The sequence below is a fragment of the Stegostoma tigrinum genome, chromosome 19 (assembly GCF_030684315.1).
Source record: "Stegostoma tigrinum isolate sSteTig4 chromosome 19, sSteTig4.hap1, whole genome shotgun sequence".
NCBI lineage: Eukaryota > Metazoa > Chordata > Chondrichthyes > Orectolobiformes > Stegostomatidae > Stegostoma > Stegostoma tigrinum.
In genome coordinates this window covers 58,150,262-58,171,110 of record NC_081372.1, presented here as the reverse complement: position 1 = coordinate 58,171,110, position 20,849 = coordinate 58,150,262, and the positions used below count along the sequence as shown (strand labels likewise).

At 43.8% G+C, this 20,849-nt stretch overlaps 1 protein-coding gene across 1 annotated transcript in view; it reads left to right on the top strand.

Annotated features, from left to right (window-relative positions):
• The window catches only part of bmp7b (bone morphogenetic protein 7b), a 165,497-nt gene that overhangs the window by 113,585 nt on the left and 31,063 nt on the right, over nucleotides 1-20,849 (top strand). The window contains exon 3 of the mRNA XM_059652876.1: nucleotides 16,777-16,925. Coding sequence (XP_059508859.1) covers nucleotides 16,777-16,925 — 149 coding nt within the window. The remainder of the gene's footprint in view (nucleotides 1-16,776; nucleotides 16,926-20,849) is intronic.

Sequence of the window (20,849 nt, the reverse complement as noted above, 5' to 3'; positions counted from 1 at the left end):
GAAATCAGGGGTAGGGTAATGGGGTAACAAGGTGTAGAGCTGGATGAATACAGCAGGCCAGGCAACATTAGAGGAGCAGGAAAGCTGATGTTTCGGATCCGGACCCTTCTGAAATGGGGGAGGGGAAGGGGAAGGGGACTCTGGAATAAACAAAGAGGGGGCTGGTGAAGGGGAAGATGGAAGATGGATAAAGGAGCAGATAGGTGAAGAGAAGACAGACAGGTCAAAGAGGTGGGGATGGAGCCAGTGAAGGTGACTTTAGGTTGGGGGTTGTTCAGAGGAGGTAGGGACAAGCTGGGTGCGTTTTAGGATAGGGGTTGGTCAGTGAGGTGGGAGGAGCGGATAGGTGGGAGAAGAGATGGACAGGTCAAGGAGGTGAGGACGAGCTGGGTTGGTTTTGGGATGAGGTGGGGAGATTTTGAAGCTTGTGAAGTCCACATTGAGGCCATTGGGCTCAAGGGTTCACAAGTGAAATATGAGGTGCTGTTCCTGCAACCTTTGGATGCCTTGTGGCACTGGAGGAAACCCAGGATGGACATGTCGTCCAAGAACTGGGAGGGGGACTTGAAGTGGTTTGCAACTGGGAGGTGTTTGCCATTCTTACACTTCTCAAGAGTGTTCTGGCACTTGAGAAATAAAAGTGAACCATAGTACATCAGATAGCTCCACATTAGTAAAGAAAAAGACACTATAGTCTTACCAGACCACTGAACTGCTTTCTCATTAGAGAGGTGACCGTTGATGGTTTACCCTGAGGGTCACCACACCTCAGGCGAGGGGAGAGGTAGAGAAGAATTCTTCATGGTAACTTCAGCCAGTGCAGGAATTGAACCCACACGCCCTCCCCCATTTCTAAAGAAGGGTCCAGACCCAAAACGTCAGCTTTCCTGCTCCTCTGATGCTGCTTGGCCTGCTGTGTTCATCCAGCTCTACACCTTGTTATCTCAGATTCTCCAACATCGTCAGTTTCTACTATCTCTGATCCCATGCTGTTTACACTGCATCGCAAACCAGTCTCCAGGCAACTAAGCTAAACCAACTGCCTTTCCATGCCAGTGAAGAAGCAATCACTGAAATCTAAGGCCTCATGTAGACAGAACTATAGGCTCACAGCAAGGCAAAAATGGCATTATCATTGGTTATGAAGGTGGCTTTGGTAATTAAACTTCATTCGTGTATCTCTTTCCAGGCTGCAACAGGTGATATTTGCAACATCTCATTGTCTGCCATCCACTGGTACTTGAGAGAGCTCATTAAGGCTTTACATACAAATGAAATGCATTTATTCTACTTTCTCTCAATAGAGAGAAGCAAGTGGAGTCAGCGTTCCCTTCCTGAGAAATGTTAGCTTCTCTCTCACAGTGACACTAACTGCACCCACATTGCTTTGCATATCTATTAAGAGAAATACAGGAACTGCAAGTTTTACTTTTATTGTGCAGGGACCCAGTGACACTGTATATGGAGTGTTGTGTACAGTTTTCCATAGAATCCCTACAGTGTAGAAACAGGTCATTTGGCCCACTGAGTCCACACTGATCCTCTGAAGAGCATCCCTCCCAGGCACATTCCCCCTACCCTTATCCCTATAACTCTGCATTTCCCATGGCTAAGGCACCTAACCTACACATCCCTGAACACTATGGGTAATTAGCATGGCCAATCCATGTAGCTTGCACATTTTTAGAGTATGGAAAGAAGCCTGAGCACACCATAGAAAACGATGCAGACAGAGGAAGAACATGCAAACTCCACACAGAAAGTCATCCAAAGATGGTATCAAACCCAGGTGCCTGGCACTGTGAGGCAGCAGTGCTGACCACTGAGCCACCGTGCCTTTTTGTCTCCTTCCCTAAGGAAAGATATACTTGCCATAGATTTTGCAATTAAGAATAGCCACACAGATTAATGGAATGTTGAGATTGTTTAATGAGAAGAGATCAAGGAGCCAGTATTTCAGGAGAATGAGAGGTGAGCTCATTGAAACATGCAAAAATCATACAGGATGAATGCAGGAAAGCTGTTTCCCATTGCCTGGAAGTGTCTGGAAACAAGGAACATGATTTCACATTAAATGGTAACCATGAGGAGGAATTCCTTCCATCAAAGGAGGCAAGTATTTGGAATTCTCTACCCAGAAGGTTGTGGAGACTCAGTTATTGCATATGTCCAAGACAGAGATCAATAGATTTTGAGATAATATATTTCAAAGGATATGGGATAGTGCAGGAAAAAGGTATTATGGTAGAAAATGGTAGAGCAAGCTGAAAGGACTGATTTGCCTGCTCCTGCATCTATTTCCTATGTTCAACAGCAAGGAACTTCACACGCTCAGACAGCCATCCAGCACAGGTGTGACCAAATTCAGCGCATCATATAAGTCAATTTCCATTCTTCTGGCAGCAGCCATAATGTTGTCATTCCACAGCAGTAGGCTGTACCATCAGAATTTGAGCCAGTGCCACAAACCAGAGACTGATTACTGCGTTTTGAGGGCTATGAACTGGCCACTTAACTCTTGACACTGGTGTACAGCATAAGCAGCACATACGCAATAAACGCAACATACTGTCTCATGGATAATGGGAACTGCAGATGCTGGAGAATTCCAAGATAATAAAATGTGAGGCTGGATGAACACAGCAGGCCAAGCAGCATCTCAGGAGCACAAAAGCTGACGTTTCGGGCCTAGACCCTTCATCAGAGAGGGGGATGGGGAGAGGGAACTGGAATAAATAGGGAGAGAGGGGGAGGCGGACCGAAGATGGAGAGTAAAGAAGATAGGTGGAGAGAGTATAGGTGGGGAGGTAGGGAGGGGATAGGTCAGTCCAGGGAAGACGGACAGGTCAAGGAGGTGGGATGAGGTTAGTAGGTAGATGGGGGTGCGGCTTGGGGTGGGAGGAAGGGGTGGGTGAGAGGAAGAACCGGTTAGGGAGGCAGAGACAGGTTGGGCTGGTTTTGGGATGCAGTGGGTGGGGGGGAAGAGCTGGGCTGGTTGTGTGGTGCAGTGGGGGGAGGGGACGAACTGGGCTGGTTTAGGGATGCAGTTGGGGAAGGGGAGATTTTGAAACTGGTGAAGTCCACATTGATACCATTAGGCTGCAGGGTTCCCAGGCGGAATATGAGTTGCTGTTCCTGCAACCTTCGGGTGGCATCATTGTGGCACTGCAGGAGGCCCATGATGGACATGTCATCCAAGCCTCCGCTTGGTTTCCCCAATGTAGAGGAAGCCACACCGGGTACAGTGGATGCAGCATACCACATTGGCAGATGTGCAGGTGAACCTCTGCTTAATGTGGAATGTCATCTTGGGGCCTGGGATAGGGGTGAGGGAGGAGGTGTGGGGGCAAGTGTAGCATTTCCTGCGGTTGCAGGGGAAGGTGCCGGGTGTGGTGGGGTTGGATTAACCTCATCCCACCTCCTTGACCTGTCCGTCTTCCCTGGACTGACCTATCCCCTCCCCACCTCCCCACCTATACTCTCTCCACCTATCTTCTTTACTCTCCATCTTCGGTCCGCCTCCCCCTCTCTCCCTATTTATTCCAGTTCCCTCTCCCCATCCCCCTCTCTGATGAAGGGTCTAGGCCCGAAACGTCAGCTTTTGTGCTCCTGAGATGCTGCTTGGCCTGCTGTGTTCATCTAGCCTCACATTTTATTATACTGTCTCATGGACTGTGACTGAGAGACTTGAGTACTTAAACAGCACGTCCAATGCCTGAACTGCGCTGGAACTGTTTGTCAAAACCTGTCATAATTTGCTGTATTGCACACAGCCTCACCATGAGGGCACAACATGTCATTAGATGTACAAGTGCCAAGACGTTAGATTAGTATGAAACTCTTTTTTGAAACAAACATAAAAAGATAAATTCCCAGCATTAACAACCCCCAGCATAGATACATCTGGCTGACTACATCAAAGAAATGTGTGCAAACAATTTCCCATTAGATAAATAATGTCCTAGTATCTCAGTTCTGGTTGAGGCAGGAAATGTTACTTTCAAGGACAATTTAATGTACTAATTGTTCATGTACGTCTTCTGACGAGGAGATAAACTTGACTGTTCCCACCAAAATCTTCAAACTATCAAATCATGCTGATATACATTTCATAAATTAGTATTCTGTCAAATCATGTATTGATTAACCTGTAAAGAAATCTGACCAAGTAGTTTCAGCTGTATCCAATGATCTGTTAAAGACATAATTTTGAAGGAAATGGAGATCTTCTGATTATCCCATACAATTTCTCTCAACATATGAACATAATAACCAGGAACACGATTAGGTCACTCGATAAGATCATCTGCCCTCGTCCTCAATTTCTCTTTCATGCCAACTCAAAATAGCCTACAACTGTTTTTCATTTCAAAGATTTATCTATCTCGTCTTTAAATACTTTCAGTGATCTAGCTTCCACAACTCTCCGGAGTGGAGAATTTCAAACATTCACTACCCTCTGACAGGAGAGTATTATTCCATAACTATGTCATATAGTTCAAGATTCCCCATGAGTGGAAACATCTTCTCAACAACTATCCCCATCAAACCCCTCTGAAATTTTGTAAGTTTCAATAAGATCATCCCTTATTCTTCTGAAGTCTAATTAATTGAGGCCTAGAGATAATGGGAACTGCAGATGCTGGAGATTCCAAGATAATAAAATGTGAGGCTGGATGAACACAGCAGGCCAAGCAGCATCTCAGGAGCACAAAAGCTGACGTTTCGGGCCTAGACCCTTCATCAGAGAGGGGGATGGGGGGAGGGAACTGGAATAAATAGGGAGAGAGGGGGAGGCGGACCGAAGATGGAGAGTAAAGAAGATAGGTGGAGAGGGTGTAGGTGGGGAGGTAGGGAGGGGATAGGTCAGTCCAGGGAAGACGGACAGGTCAAGGAGGTGGGATGAGGTTAGTAGGTAGCTGGGGGTGCGGCTTGGGGTGGGAGGAAGGGATGGGTGAGAGGAAGAACCGGTTAGGGAGGCAGAGACAGGTTGGACTGGTTTTGGGATGCAGTGGGTGGGGGGGAAGAGCTGGGCTGGTTGTGTGGAGCAGTGGGGGGAGGGGATGCACTGGGCTGGTTTAGGGATGCAGTTGGGGAAGGGGAGATTTTGAAACTGGTGAAGTCCACATTGATACCATATGGCTGCAGGGTTCCCAGGCGGAATATGAGTTGCTGTTCCTGCAACCTTCGGGTGGCATCATTGTGGCAGTGCAGGAGGCCCATGATGGACATGTCATCTAGAGAATGGGAGGGGGAGTGGAAATGGTTTGCGACTGGGAGGTGCAGTTGTTTGTTGCGAACTGAGCGGAGGTGTTCTGCAAAGCGGTCCCCAAGCCTCCGGAGGCTTGGGGACCGCTTTGCAGAACACCTCCGCTCAGTTCGCAACAAACAACTGCACCTCCCAGTCGCAAACCATTTCCACTCCCCCTCCCATTCTCTAGATGACATGTCCATCATGGGCCTCCTGCACTGCCACAATGATGCCACCCGAAGGTTGCAGGAACAGCAACTCATATTCCGCCTGGGAACCCTGCAGCCATATGGTATCAATGTGGACTTCACCAGTTTCAAAATCTCCCCTTCCCCAACTGCATCCCTAAACCAGCCCAGTGCATCCCCTCCCCCCACTGCACCACACAACCAGCCCAGCTCTTCCCCCCCACCCACTGCATCCCAAAACCAGTCCAACCTGTCTCTGCCTCCCTAACCGGTTCTTCCTCTCACCCATCCCTTCCTCCCACCCCAAGCCGCACCCCCAGCTACCTACTAACCTCATCCCACCTCCTTGACCTGTCCGTCTTCCCTGGACTGACCTATCCCCTCCCTACCTCCCCACCTACACCCTCTCCACCTATCTTCTTTACTCTCCATCTTCGGTCCGCCTCCCCCTCTCTCCCTATTTATTCCAGTTCCCTCCCCCCATCCCCCTCTCTGATGAAGGGTCTAGGCCCGCTTTTGTGCTCCTGAGATGCTGCTTGGCCTGCTGTGTTCATCCAGCCTCACATTTTATTAATTGAGGCCTAGCCTGTTTAACCACTCTGGGTAAATCAACCCATTCACCCCAGAAATCAGCGTAATGAATCTTGTTTCAACTGCCTCCAATGCCAGTACAGCCTTTCTTAAAAGAATCTATCAACCGAAACTGTACACAATACTTCAGGTGCAGCCTCACCAACACCCTGTAAATATAATAATAAAAGCCATATTTCCATTCGCCTTCATAATAATTTGGTGTACCAAATAGTAACTTTTTGTTCTTCATGGACAAGAACACACAGATTCTTCTGTGCTGGACCTTTTTGAATTCTCTCTCCATTTAAATAATGGTCTGCCCTTTGATTCTTCTTACCAAAGTATGAGTTTAGACTTTCCTACATTAAATCCCATCTGCTAAGATTTTCTCCCCACTCACATAACCGACGAGACCATAAGATATCAGAGCAGCACTTAGCCATTCAGTTCATCAATTGGCAAATCTGCTCCAACATTCAATCATGACTGCTTCTCAACCCCATTCTCCTGCCTTCTTCCTGTAACTCTTGATTCCCTTACTAATCAAGAACTTATCTATTTCTTATTTAAATATACTAAATGACTTGGCCTCCGCAACTTTCCATAGCAGTGAATTCCACAGATTCACCACCTGCTGCTTCAAGAAATTTTTCCTCATCTGAGTTCTAAAGGTTTATTCTTCACTCTGAAGCTATGCTCTAGTCTCTCCTTCAGGTGCGGCCTTCTGGAAATCCAAAAACACTATCTTGTCTATTTCCATTCCATCCAGGCTTTTCAGTATTCTGTAAGTTTCAATGAGAACCTCCTCTTATCATTCTAAATTCCATCGAGTACAGACCCAGAGTCCTCAACTGCTCCGCACATTATAGGCCCTTCATTCCCCAGGATCATTCTTGTGAACTTCCTCCGGACCCTCTCCAATACCAACACATCATACCTTAGATACAAGGCCCAAAACTGCTCACAGAATTTCAAATGCAATTTGACCACAGCCTAATACAGACTAAGCCATACATTGCTGCTCTTGTATTCTAGCCCTCTTGAATTAATGCTAACATTGCATTTTCTTTCCTAACTGCCAATAGAACATGCATGCTAACCTTAAGAGAATCCTCAACTATGACTCCCAAGTTGCTTTGTGCTTCAGATTTCTGCTGCCTTTCCCCACTTAGAAAACAGTCCACACCTCTATTCTTCCTGTCAAAAGTACATAACCTTACACTTTTCTACTGTTTCCATCTGCCACTTTTTTGTCCACTCTCCTAACCTGTCCGTGTTCTTCTGAAGCCTACTTGCTTCCTCAATACTATCTGTCTCTCCACCAACTTTGTGTCATGTGCTAACTTTGTAACAATGCACTCAGTTCCAACATTTACATAATTAATGTAAAACATGAATAGCTGTGGTCCCAACAGTGGCCTCTGCAGAACTCCATTAGTCACTGGTTGCCATTCTGAAAAACACCCATTTCATCCCAGTCTTGGTCTTCTTCTAGTCAGCCAATCCTCTATTCCATGCCAGTACCTAGTCCCTACCTGACATCATGATCTCTTATCTTATTTATCAGTTTCCTGTGCGGCCTTCTGGAAATCCAAAAACACCACATCCACTGGCTCTCTTTTTTCTAATTTGCTTGTTAACTCGTCAAAGAATTCTAAAAGATTTTTCAGACATGGCCTCTCCTTGACAAAACTGTGCTGACTCAGCCCTATTTCACAATGCACTTTCAAGTGCTCCACAATCTCATCCTTAAGAATGGATACTAAAATCTTACTAATGACCGAGTTCAGGTTAACCAGCCTATAACTTTCTGTCTTCTGATTCATTCCCTTTTTAATAGGGCATTACATTAGGCATTTTCTGGTCGTTTGGGACCCTCCATGTCTCTAGTGAGTCCTGAAAGATCACCACACATACCTCTGCAATCTCCTCAGCAATCTCCTTCAGAACTCTGGGGCGTAGTCCATCTGGACCAGGTGATATATTCACCTTCAGAGTTTTCAGTTTCTTCAGCACCTTCTCCTTACTGATGGCCACTATGCTTACATCTGACCCTTGACTCTTTTGAAGTTCTGGTATGTTGGGCTGGCATCTTCCACTGTGTACACTTGTTTCTCTCTGACTTGTATATCTAAAAAAACTCTTGAAATCTTCTTTCATATAACTAGCTACCTTACTCTCACATTTGATCTTCTCCCCCTTTATTGTTTTTTTAAAGTCAAAAACGTGGAGGTGGAAAAACACAGCAGGTCAGACAGCATCCAAGGGGCAGGAAAGTCAACAAGCCAAAACCCTTTGTCAGGACTGGGGAGTGGGAGGGGAGCCTAAATTAAATAAAGGGAACGGGGCTGGGGTGAGAATAGGTAAGATGGAAATAAGTGGATGTAGATACAGGGTTACTGTGGTTGGTCAGTGGGAAGGGTGGAGTGAATAGGTGAGTCGGAAGATAGACAGGTTGGGGAAGGAGAGATTCTGAAGCTGATTAAGTCAATATTCAGGCCATTGAGCTGTAAACTCCAAAGGCAAAATATCAGCTGTTGTTCCTCAAGTTTACTTTGGCCTCATGCTGACAGTGGAGGAGGCAAAGGATGGACATGTCACCAGGGCAATGGGAGAGGGAGTTAAAGTGGATGGCAACTGGAAGGTTGGGTTGGTTGGTGCATGTACAGTGCAGATGCTCTGCAAATTTGTCCCCAAGTTTGTGTTTGGTCTCCCTGCTATACAGGAGACCACATCAGGCCCAATGGATACAGGAAATGAAGTTAGATGAAGTGCAGGTGAATCTCTGACAGATTTGGAAGGATTGTTGGCGGCCTTGGACGGAGGTGAGAGAGGTGTAGGAGGAAGTGTTGCACCTCCTGCAGTTTCAGGCAAAGGTACAGGGTGTGGTGGAGGGGTTGGTGGGGAGTCTGGAGCTGATGAGGGAGTCCTGGAGGGAACAGTACCTGCAGAAAACAGTCAGGGGTTGGGAAGTATCTTTTTGGTGGTGAGGTCTGATTTTAGGTGGCAGAAATGTCAGATGATGATGCATTGCATTTGGAGTTTGGTGAGGTGGTATGTGAGTACTAAGGGGACTCATCCTTATTGTTGTTGGGTGAAGAGGGGAGGGAAGTATCTTTTTGGTGGTGAGGTCTGATTTTAGGTGGCAGAAATGTCAGAGGATGATGCATTGCATTTGGAGTTTGGTGAGGTGGTATGTGAGTATTAAGGGGACTCATCCTTATTGTTGTTGGGGGAAGAGGGTTTGAGGGCAGAAACACGGGAAATCGGGGAGATGCAGTTGAGGGCATCCTTACTAACAGAGATGAGGCGACTGTGGTCTCTAAAGTAGGGAAGTCATAGAATAGAATGCCTCATCCTGGGAGCACTTGCAGCAGTGGCAGAGGAATTGAAAGTATGGGATGGAACTTTTGCAGGATGGTGATGAGAGGAGGTGTAGTCAAGAGAATTGTGTGAGTCAGTGGGTTTGAAATGGATGTCAGTGGTGAGTTGGTTACCAGAGATAGAGAAATCCACGAAGGGGAGCGAGGTGTTAGAAATGGTCCAATGAATTTGAGAGCGAGGTGGAAGTGTTGGAAAAGTTGATGAACTGTTCGAGCTCCTCATGAGAGCATATGGCAGCACCAATGCAGTCATCAATATAGTGGAGAAAGAGGTGAGGTATGGTGCCAGTGTAGTTGTTGAAGAGGGACTGTTCCACAAACCCTACAAAGAGGCAGACTTAGCTGGGCCCATACAGGTGCCCATAGCCACCTCTTGGTTTGTATGAAGTGGGAGGAATCAAAAGAAAAATTGTGGAGGGTGAGGAACAGTTCTGCCAAGCAAATGAGAATGTTGGTCGAGGGGGGCTGATTGGGCCTAAGGGAAAAGAAGCGAGGGATTTTAGGCCATCCTCATGGGAGATGCAGGTGTACAGGGGCTGAACATCCATTGTGAAGATGAGGCATTGGGGGCCAGGGAATTGAAAGTTTTGGAAAAGGTGGAGGGTATGAGTTGCGTCCCCAACATAAGTGGAGAGTTCCTGGACCAAAGGGGAAAGAACAAAGTCAAGGTAAGTGGATTTGAGCTCAGTGGGGCAGGAGCAAGTAGAGACTGGGGCAATCGGGTTTATGGATCTTGGGTAGGAGATAGAAATGGGTGGTGCGGATTTGAGGAACTATCAGGTTGGAGGCTGTGGACGGGAGATCTCCCGAGGTAGTGAGGTTGTTGATGGTCTGGGTGATGATGGCTTGCTTTTTTAGTTGTCCTCAGCTGGTTTTTAAAAACTTCCCATGACTCTGGATGCATACAAATTTTCACCATATTGTATACTTTTGCTTTAATGCTGCCCCTGACTTCCCTTGTTAGCCAATGTTGCCTAATCCTCTCCTTAGTATGTTTCTTCTTCCTTGGGATGGAATTTCTGCTGTGCCTCCTGAATTAACCCCCCCATGAACTTCTGCCATTGCTGCCCTACTGTCTTCTCTGCTAGCACCACCCCCCAAGCAACTCTGGCCAACTTCCCTCTCATGTCTTTGTAGTTCCTTTTACTCAATTGTAATATTGTTACCCCTGATTCTAGCTTCCCCCTCTCAAACTGCAGGGTGAATTCCATCATATGTGGTTTGTATCCTTCGGGATTCCTTCAAGTTAACCTCCCTGGTCAAGTCTATCTCATTACATATCACGAAATCCAGAATTGCCTGCTCCCTTGTGGACTCTATCACAAGCTGCTCCCAAAAACCATCTCGTAAATATTCCACAAATTTCTTTCCTTGAGATCTTTTACCAACTTGGTTTACTTAGTTGACCTGCATATTGAAGTCCCCTGTAATTATTGCAATGTGTCTTTCTTAAATGTCTTTTCTATATCTTAATTTATTTCCTGCCCCACATCCTGACTGCTGCCATAGGGCCTGTACATAATTCCATCAGAGTCTTTCTTCCTTTGCATTTCCTCAACTCTACCCACAAAGATTCTACGACTTCCGCCCCTATATCACTTCTTGCTATTGATATCTACATACCCTTGCAGTTTCATTATGTATTCATCACAACATACCCTGTCAACTGTTCTCCTATCATCAGCAGATTTGGATACATTACATCTGCTCCCTCCTCCAAATCATTAAAATAGATTGTAAATAGTTAAGGACCTAGGAATGATCCTTGTGGCACTGCACTAGTTACATCTCTAAAATCAGAAAACAATCCACTAATCCATCATCTGTGTCTTCTGTATATTGACCAATCCTCAATCCATGTAATTACATTAACCCCAATACTATGAATCTAAATCTTGTGCAATAATCATTTAACGTGTCAACCTATTGAATGCCATCTGGTGATCCATATCCATATCTCATATCACTGTTGGCCATAATGGTGTATGGACATCTACAATACTGTTAGGAAGGGAGTTCTGGATTTTTGACCAGTTATAGCAAAGGAATAGCAATGTAGTTTCAAGTCGAGATGGTATATGATTTGAATGGGAACATGCAGATGGTGATGTTCTCATGCATTTACTGCCCATGTTCTTCTAGTTGGTAGAAGTTGCAAGTTTGGAAGGCACTGTTGAAGAAAGTTTGGTGAGTTGCTGCATTGCATCTTGTAGATCTTTTTTTCATTAACAGGATAAGGGCATTACTGGCTAGGCAGCATTTATTGCCCATCCCTAATTGCCCAGGGGGTAGTTCAGAATCAACCACATTGCTGTGGGTCTGGAGTCACATGTCTGGAGACTGGGTAAGGATGGCAGTTTCCTTCCCTAAAGGACATCAGTGAACAAGACGGGTTTTTCCAATAATCGACAATGGATTCATGGTCATCATTAGATTCTTTATTCCAGATATTTTACTGAATTCAAATTCCACCGTCTGCTGTGGCAGGATTCATACTCGGGTCTCCAGAATGTCATTTGGGACTCTGGATTAAACAGTCTAGCAATAATACCACTAGGCCATCGCCTCCCCTAAATGCAATATATATTTTTTTAAACAACCTGCTTGGACATGTAATGAAGTGCCTCTGTGGTCAACACATCTTGAAGTCAGATTTAAACCCTGACCTTCTAGACCAGAGGTGGGGATACTACCACAAATAAATAAATATCTTTGATACAGCTGATCTATTTTTCTCATCAATTTTTTGCTTCTAATGTAAGTCAGGTGGCTTTCAACTGCAAGGTTGAAGTTGGGATTAGGATAGTTGAATTCTACAGATATTTCTAATCAAACTTTTCAGGTTATTACATACTTCTGGACCAGTTGGGGCATGAACCCAGGTTTCCTGCCTCAGAGATGAGAACACCAGGTCTGTACCACAAGAGCCCCTAGTTGAGGTGTTTTTGTCTGTTTTTTCTTAATCAACCTTTTCAGTGATGTTATTATACACCTCCATAGCAAGTGGGTCTTGAACCCAGGTCTCCTGGCCCAGAGGTAGAGATATTACCACTGCAACATGAGAGTCCCAAGTTAAGTTATTTAGTTTTGTGAATAAAATCAGGTATAGGTGACAAATGATGGCAAGCTCTGCTAAGGTGCACTAAGGGTAATGTCATTTTTATTACTGCATCAATAAACACATTTCAATTGGACATTAAATACTGAAGCTTTGCCACCAAACCTTTGTATGGGTCACTAAAACCAACAGTACTTTGTTTTCTCTGAAAGCACATTCATCAGTGTACAGTTTAAAGAGTATGCTTTTATTACCATAGTGGGGATGATGCACTGTGCTGGCAGATTGTGAATATTTTTCATTTAGTGAGGTCCTATTTTTTAGTGAATGGATATTTTTAAACATCCACACATGATCACATTTGTATTAAATTTTGAAAGAGACAAGGCTGCTTTTGATTTGATATCAATCCACAGGGACAAAGTATAATTTTAAAGTTAAAGCCATATGAGATTGAAGTAAGAGATAGTAGGAACTGCAGATTCCGGAGAATCTCAGATAACAAGATGTAGAGCTGGATCAACACAGCAGGCTAAGCAGCATCAGAGGAGCAGGAAGGCTGACGTTTCAGGTCTAGATCCTTCTTCAGAAATTTCTTCATTTCTGAAGAAAGGTTTAGGCCCGAAACGGCAGCCTTCCTGCTCCTCTGATGCTACTTGGCCTGCAGTGTTCATCCAGCTCTACATCTTGTTATCCGAGATTGAAGAAATTCAGTTTCTGATTATTATTCATTTAAGCTGACTATTGGGCACAATGAGTGCATATATAATACATACAGAACATATATCAAATACTCCGTATGTATCACAAAACTGGCTGCATAATATCAACTGGCTGTATGTTATCGAATGGACGTATTTCACACACTGGCTAAATACCACATGATGGGTAGTTAGACTCTTGTTACAGATTGTCCAGCCATTGTGTGGTGTGTTTATCAAGCCAGGTCTAGACTTTATTCAAGACTTCCTGCAAGACAGCAAGGCTGTTTTGTTCACTGAAGAAGTCCAAACATGAACAAATATTTTGCAATGATCAGTAAACATTCCTACTTTGACCTTATAACGAAGGCAAGGTCATTGATGAAGTAGCTGAAGATGTTCAGGCCGAGCACACCACACTGAGGAACTCCTATAAGTAGCTCCTTCGGCTGAAGCAACTGACCTCCAATGACCATAAGCGCCTTCCATTGTGGTAGACATGGCTTCAACAAGTAGAGAGTTTCCCCTAATTTCCAATTAACGTAAATTTTACAGGAGTTCCTTGATTTCACATAAATTTGCCTTAATATCAAAGGCGATCACTCCAACTCAGGAATCGAAATCTTTTGTCTATGTTTGGACCCAGGCTGTAGCGAGGTCAGGGAGTCAAATCGTCCTAAAAGAATCTAAAATGTGCATCAATGAAGGGATTAGTATGGATTATTGAGCAGTGATTGGCCAGGTTGTAATAGTCCCGTCTTTGTGACTATAACATAGGAAAAACCCATCTGGTTCATTAATATCCTTTAAGGAAGGAAACTGCCATCCTTATGTCATCCAGAATACATGTGACTCCAGACCCACAGCAATGTGATTGACACTTAACTGCAATCTGGGATGGGCAATAAATGCTGGCCTAGCCAGTGACACCCTTATCATATGAATGAATAAAAAAAAAGTTGCAAAAACTATGTGCTACAGAAAGATCTGGATGTCCGGGTATGTGAATCACAGGAATTTAGTATGTATGTAGAACAAGTGATGAGGAAGGCAAAGGTGATACTGTTGTTTATTACAAAGAGAAAGGAATTAAAAAGTAAAGTTTTGCTACAGTTTTATGGTGTGTTGGTGAGATCAAATTTAATGTACTGTGTAGAGTTTTGGACTCATTTCTTAAATGAGAAAGAGCATAACATTATGAGAAGGAAGTCAAAAAAGGTTTATTTTGACTCATTCCTGGTATAGTGGTTGGAGTGAGGAGGGTATTTTATTGAGAAAGGTTGGGCAAATTGGGTCTGTATCCGAGATAGTTTCGAAGAATGAGAGGTGGTCTTATTCAAACATATGTCCTGAGAGGAATTAACAGGGTAGATGGCAAGAGAATGCTTCCCCATCTGGGAAAGACTTGAATTAAATGATACAGTTTAAAAATAAAAGGGGGTTCTTTCATTTAAGATTGAATTAGAAAATTCTCTTCTCAGAGAGAGTCATTGATTTGTGGAATTCTCCTCCACAGAAAACACTGGACAAAGAGTAGTTGGATAGTTTTAAGCCTGCATTAGAATTTCTGATTGACGTAGGAGTCAAAATATATTGGGGGTAGACAAGAAAATGGTGTTGAGGCCAGAATTTGATCTGTCATGATCTTATCAAATGGTGGACCAGCTAAAGGGACCAGATCAACCAGCCTTGATCCTAATGTGTACATTCATATATTAATTACTCAGCTATGTAGGGCATAATTTCAACATTTGGGATAATACAAAAACTTTGATACATTGTGAACTCTGAAGAGGAGAGTGATAGTCTTAAAAAGGAAATAGAGAGGCTGGGCTTACAGTGGTATCCTCCTTTTTTAGCGGAGCTTGCCCTTAGAGGGTCAGACTGCCTTTAGGAACTGAATGTTAGGTAGACCATATCCTCTCACTACAGCCCTTGATTTACCATAAGCCTGTTAGCATCACAGGTTCCACTTGGCTGCACATGGATATGAGAAGATATCACAATATTATATTCTGCAGCCACTGTGTGTTCTAGAAGAGGGAATGAATGTTCAGGGTGGTGCATGTTGTGCTAGTCAAGCATGTTGCTTCATCCTAGATAGTGTCAAGCTTCTGGAGCATTGTTGGAGCTGCACTTATTCAGGCACGAGGAGAGTATGCCATTGCACTCCTGACTCCTGCCTTCTACCTGTGGGCAGGCAGGAGGTGAATTAATTGCTACATAATCTCCAAACTCTGATATACGTTTGAAGCCAATTAGCCTAGTCCACCATTCAACAGTATCATGATCAGATCAACTCTCCTGTTAATTATAACCTTTGACTCTGTTTCAGTCAAAAATCTGGCACACCAGCTTTGGATATATTCAGTAGCCCATCTCTAACTGTTCTCTGCAGAAGAGAATTCCAAAGACGACTGACCCTCTGAGAGGAGAAATTCCTGTCATCTCTGTCTTAAATGGGAAACACATTATTCTGAAACTATGCTCCTAATTCTAGGTTCACTCAGAATCTTATATTTCAATAAAATCACTCCTCATTTTTCTAAATTCCAGTCAGTATCAGACCAACTTGCTCAACATTTCCTCATGGAGGCAACCCTTCACCCCAGGAATCAGCCAAGACCTTTCTTTGAAGTGCTTCCAATGCAAGTATGTTCCTCCTTGAAAACACTAAAACTGTATGCAGGAGTCTATATGTGATCTCACCAATGTCATCTACAACTGTATCAAGACCTCCCTACAATAACATAATCTCCCTTGCAATACAAGCCAATATGCCATTTGCTTTCCTAATTACTTGCCATATCTGAATGCTAACATTTTGTGATTAATATACCAGAACATTCAAATCCCTCTGTACTAATTCTGTTCTCAATGCATACAGGCTGCCTGACCTGCCAAGTATTTCTAGAAGCTGCTAGAAATAGCTTCTGTTTGCATGTAACGTTTCCAGCATTCGCAGTATTGTGTTTTTTTTAGATAAAGAAAGCACAGTTGGATTCAGAAAATCCGAAATGTTAGCTTTCCTGCTCCTAGGATGCTGCTTGGCCTGCTGTGTACATCCAGCTCTATACCTTGTTATCTCAGGTTCTCCAGCATCTGCAGTTCCTACTATCTCTGAAACAGTTGGATTCTCTTTTTTGCTGGAGATGGTCATTGACTGACACATGTCTGGTACTTGCCACTTATCACCTGTCAGCACAAGCTTGGGTGTTGTCCAAGTTTTGTTGCATATGGGCATAGACTGCTTTCAGAATCTGAGGAGCTGCGAATTATAAATTGTGCAAATATTTGCGATCATCCTCACTCTGCCTTTACATCGAAGGTAGGTCTTTGACAAAGCACCTGAAAATTTCAGAGGCCTATGACATACCTTGAGGAACTCCAGCATTGATTTCCTGTGGCTAAAATGACTGACCTCTAACAACCACAACTATCTTCCTCACTGCTTGGTAAACTCCAGCAACCACAGCCTTTTTTCCAGTTGCCATTGAACAAATGTGTATGAATTGAAATGTGTGACTGGAACTATTGTAAAATAAATTAAGAGCTAGATGAGGTAACTTTGTTTTCATTCAGTTTACCAAGACTTTGCATAATATCCCTTTATTTCTTTCAGTGAGTCCGACTTGTTTCCCCTGGACTCTAGGACCATCTGGGCTGCAGAGGAAGGGTGGTTGGTATTTGATATTACAGCCACAAGTAATCATTGGGTCGTGAATCCAAACAATAACCTGGGGCTTCAGCTCTTTGTGCAGACAACCACTGGTAAGATTCAGACTCCAGCACTGCCGGCTATCCTACCTTTGCATTGTAGGAAAGTGTGTTAACCAGCAATCTCTAATTGTTCTATGTTCTATGTATCCGAGGTTTTGATTCTATCTGCACTTATTTATATGTGTCTAACCCTGTATCTTCACTAGTATCCATATCTGCATCTGAACCAGTGAGTAGCTTTAACTTAACCAGCTCACCAAAAAGTGGATGGTTTTAAACCATCAGATTATTTGACTTTTTCTTAGATTTTGTGGGTCTGGTCCAAAGCTTTCAGCTTCCCCTTGGGAGATTAATTAAACTTTAAACTTACACTTTATATTGCAACACATGCATACATCTAAACCTGGAAAGGTCATGATGAGCTTCCTTCTTGAACCACTGTAGTCCATGTGGTGTAGATGCACCCAAAGTGGTAATATAAAGGATCTTGATTCAGTGTCAGTGAAGAAATAGTGATATTTCCAAGTCAGGATGATGTGTTGTTTGGAATAGGAATTTGCATTGGTGGTGTTCACATGAATCTGCTGCTCTTATTATTCCAGGTGGTGGAGGCCAAAGGTTTGGAAAGTGGGTTTGAAGGAGCCCTGGGGAGTTGCTGCAGTCTATCTTGGATATAGAATACGCTGCTGTCACTCTGCATCAGAAAGGAAGTGTGTATTTAAGGAGATAGATGGGGCACTAATCAAGTGGGCTGTTTTGCTCTGAATGGTCTCAAGCTTCTTTAATGCTGATGGAGCTGTACTCATCCAGGCAAGTGGACAGTATTACTCACAGTCCTGACTTTTGCCTCATAAATGGTAGCCAGATTCTGAGGAGTCAGCAGGAGAGTTACTTGCCATAGAATTCTTAGCTTCTGATCTGCTCATCGAGCCAAAATATTTCAGGCTGGCTCAATTCAGTTTCTGCTCAATGGTAACCTCAAGGATGTTGATATGGGGGAATTCAGTGATGGTTATGCCACTGATTGTTAAGTGGTAATGGTTAGATTGTCTTCTATTGGAGATAGTCATTGGCCAGAACTTGTCTGACATGAATGTTACTTGACATTTGTCAGCTCAAACCTGGATACAGATCCTGAGTCATTCAAATGCAGACTGCTCAGTTCCTAATGGGTTGCGAATGGTGCTGAACACCGTGCAATCATCAGTAAACATCTCCCGATTGTGACTTAGGAAACAGGCAATGTCATTCATGAAGCAGCTGAAAATGTTTGGGCATAGAACTCAGACCTGAAGAACTCGTGCAAAGATGTCCTGGAGCTGCATTAATTGGCCTCCAATAGCCACTATAATTTTCCTTTTTGGTAAATATAACTCCAACCAAATGAAAGGTTTCCTTTATTTCATACCAACTTCAATTTTTCCATTGCAGTCACTCTCTCATCACCTCTGGAATTTAGCTTTTTTGCCTATGTTTGAAGCAAAACAGTAATGAAGTCTGGAGATGAGTGGCCTTGGAACAGCCCAAACTGAGGATTGGTGTGAGCAGGTCATTGCTGAGTAAGTGCTACTTGATAAAGGTTTTGTTATCAACGCCACCACTTTGCTGGTGATTGGTAATTGCAAGGACAGCGATGAGATAGTAATTGGCCAGATGGGATTGCTCTGTTTTTTTTTGTGGACTAGGAATACCTGTGCAGTTCTCCACTTCTTTGTAACTGTAAGGGAATAGCTTGGCTGAAGGTGTAGCTAATGCAACATCCAGTGTGTTCAGCTATGTTTTTTTTGAAATGAATTGAATTAGTTGAAGAATCTCAAGAGGATGTTGAGATAGAATATCCACTTGGCATTTGGGTTGAGGATGGTTGCAAATTTTTCAGCCTTGCCTTCTCTATTGAGCAGCTGGGCTCCCCATATGAAAGGTGAAACCTTCTCCCACGATTAGTTGTTGAATTACCACCACCATTCATAACTGAATGTGTAAGGACTGCAAAGCTTAATGTGTTGGCTGTAGAATCGTTTTCCTTGTCTATCACATGCTGCTTCCACTGTTTAACATATAAGTAGTCCATTGTTGTCAGTTCACCAAGTTAGCACCTCCTTTTCTTGGTATGCTTGTGCTGCTTAAAATCACAGAATAGTTACAGTACAGAAGAAGGCCCATCATAGAGCCAGAAGCTCTTCAGCATGGAAACAGACCCTTCAATCCAATTCGTTCATGCCAACCAGATATCCTAAATTAATCTAGTCCCACTTTCCAGCATTTGGCCCATATTGCTATTCAGATACCCATCCAGATGCTGTTTAAATGTTGTAATTGCACCAGCCTCCACCAATTCCTCTGGCAGCTCATACTACACACACACCATCATCTGCGTGAAGTTTCCCCTCAGGTCCCTTTTAAATCTTTCCTCTCTCATCTTAAACCTATGTCCTCTATTTTTGGACCCCCTCACCCCGAGGAAAAGACATTGTCTATTTACCCTACCCATGTCTCTCATTTTATAAAGCTCTATAAGCTCACCCCCAAGCCTCCAATGTGCCAGGGAATATAGCTCCAGACTATTCCGCCTCTCCCTTTAGCTCAAATCCTCCAAACTTGATAATATCTATGTAAATCTTTTCTGAATCCTTTCAAGTTTCACAACGACCTTCCTATACCAGGGAGACCAGAATTGAATGCAGTATTCCAACAGGTGGCGATAGACCTGACCCCACAACTAGAGAATGGAATCACAGCCTTACTCAAAAAACTTCAAAAATCTGGAGAATTAAACAAGAGAGACTTCCAAAAAATGAAACCAGATGGATCCAACACACCACGCTTCTACGGACTACCAAAAATTCACAAACCAGGAGTCCCCCTCAGACCCATAATGTTGCTACCTGGAACACCAACCTACAGATTAGCCAAGGAACTACACCAAAGACTAAAACACCTAGTAGAAGACTCCCACCACTCCATTCACTCCACCCAAGAATTCCTGAACACCATCAAAGACACCAAGATAGAAGAGGATGAAATAATGGTCTCCTTTGACGTAACAGCCCTGTTCACATCCATCAACATCAACCTGGCCAAAGAAACACTGACTACACTATTAGAAGAGCCAAAGACACATACGCCAGACACCACCAACCTCATCAGCAAGGACAACATCATCAAGCTAGTGGACCTATGCCTCACCACCCACTTCACTTTCAATAACAAAACCTACAGACAAACCAACGGTACACCCATGGGATCTCTGATATCAGGGTTCTTAGCAGAGGCAGTAATGCAGAGACTCGAACAAGCAGCTCTGCCAATCATCCAACCCAAACTTTGGGTCCGCTATGTGGATGACACCTTCGTCATCACTAAACAAAACAAATTAGAGGAAACATTCAAGACCATCAATAATACCCTTACTGGCATAACATTCACAAAAGAGGAGGAAAACAACAACAAACTGCCATTCCTAGATGTCACAGTAGAGCGAACAGCCAATGGGGAACTTCAAACCAGCGTCTACAGAAAAACAACACATACGGACCAAATACTGAACTACAGGAGCAACCATCCCAACACCCACAAACAAAGCTGCATTAGAACATTATTCCAACGAGCCACCACACATTGCAGCACAAAGGAACTACGCAGAGCAGAGGAAAATCACCGATACAGCGTATTCAAAAAGAACGGGTACCCTATGAACACAGTCTGCCGATTTCTCAGCAACAAACCCAAACAAACAGACCAGACGGGCTCAGAAACCACAACCACTCTCCCCTACATCAAAGACATTTCCGAAATGACTGCCAGACTACTCGGACCTCTTGGCATCAGGGTAGCCCACAAACCCACCAACACACTAAAACAGCAGCTAATGAACTTAAAAGACCCTATACAGACAACAAATAAAACGAACGTCATCTACAAAATACCTTGCAAGAACTGTGACAAACACTACATTGGACAAACTGGCAGAAAGCT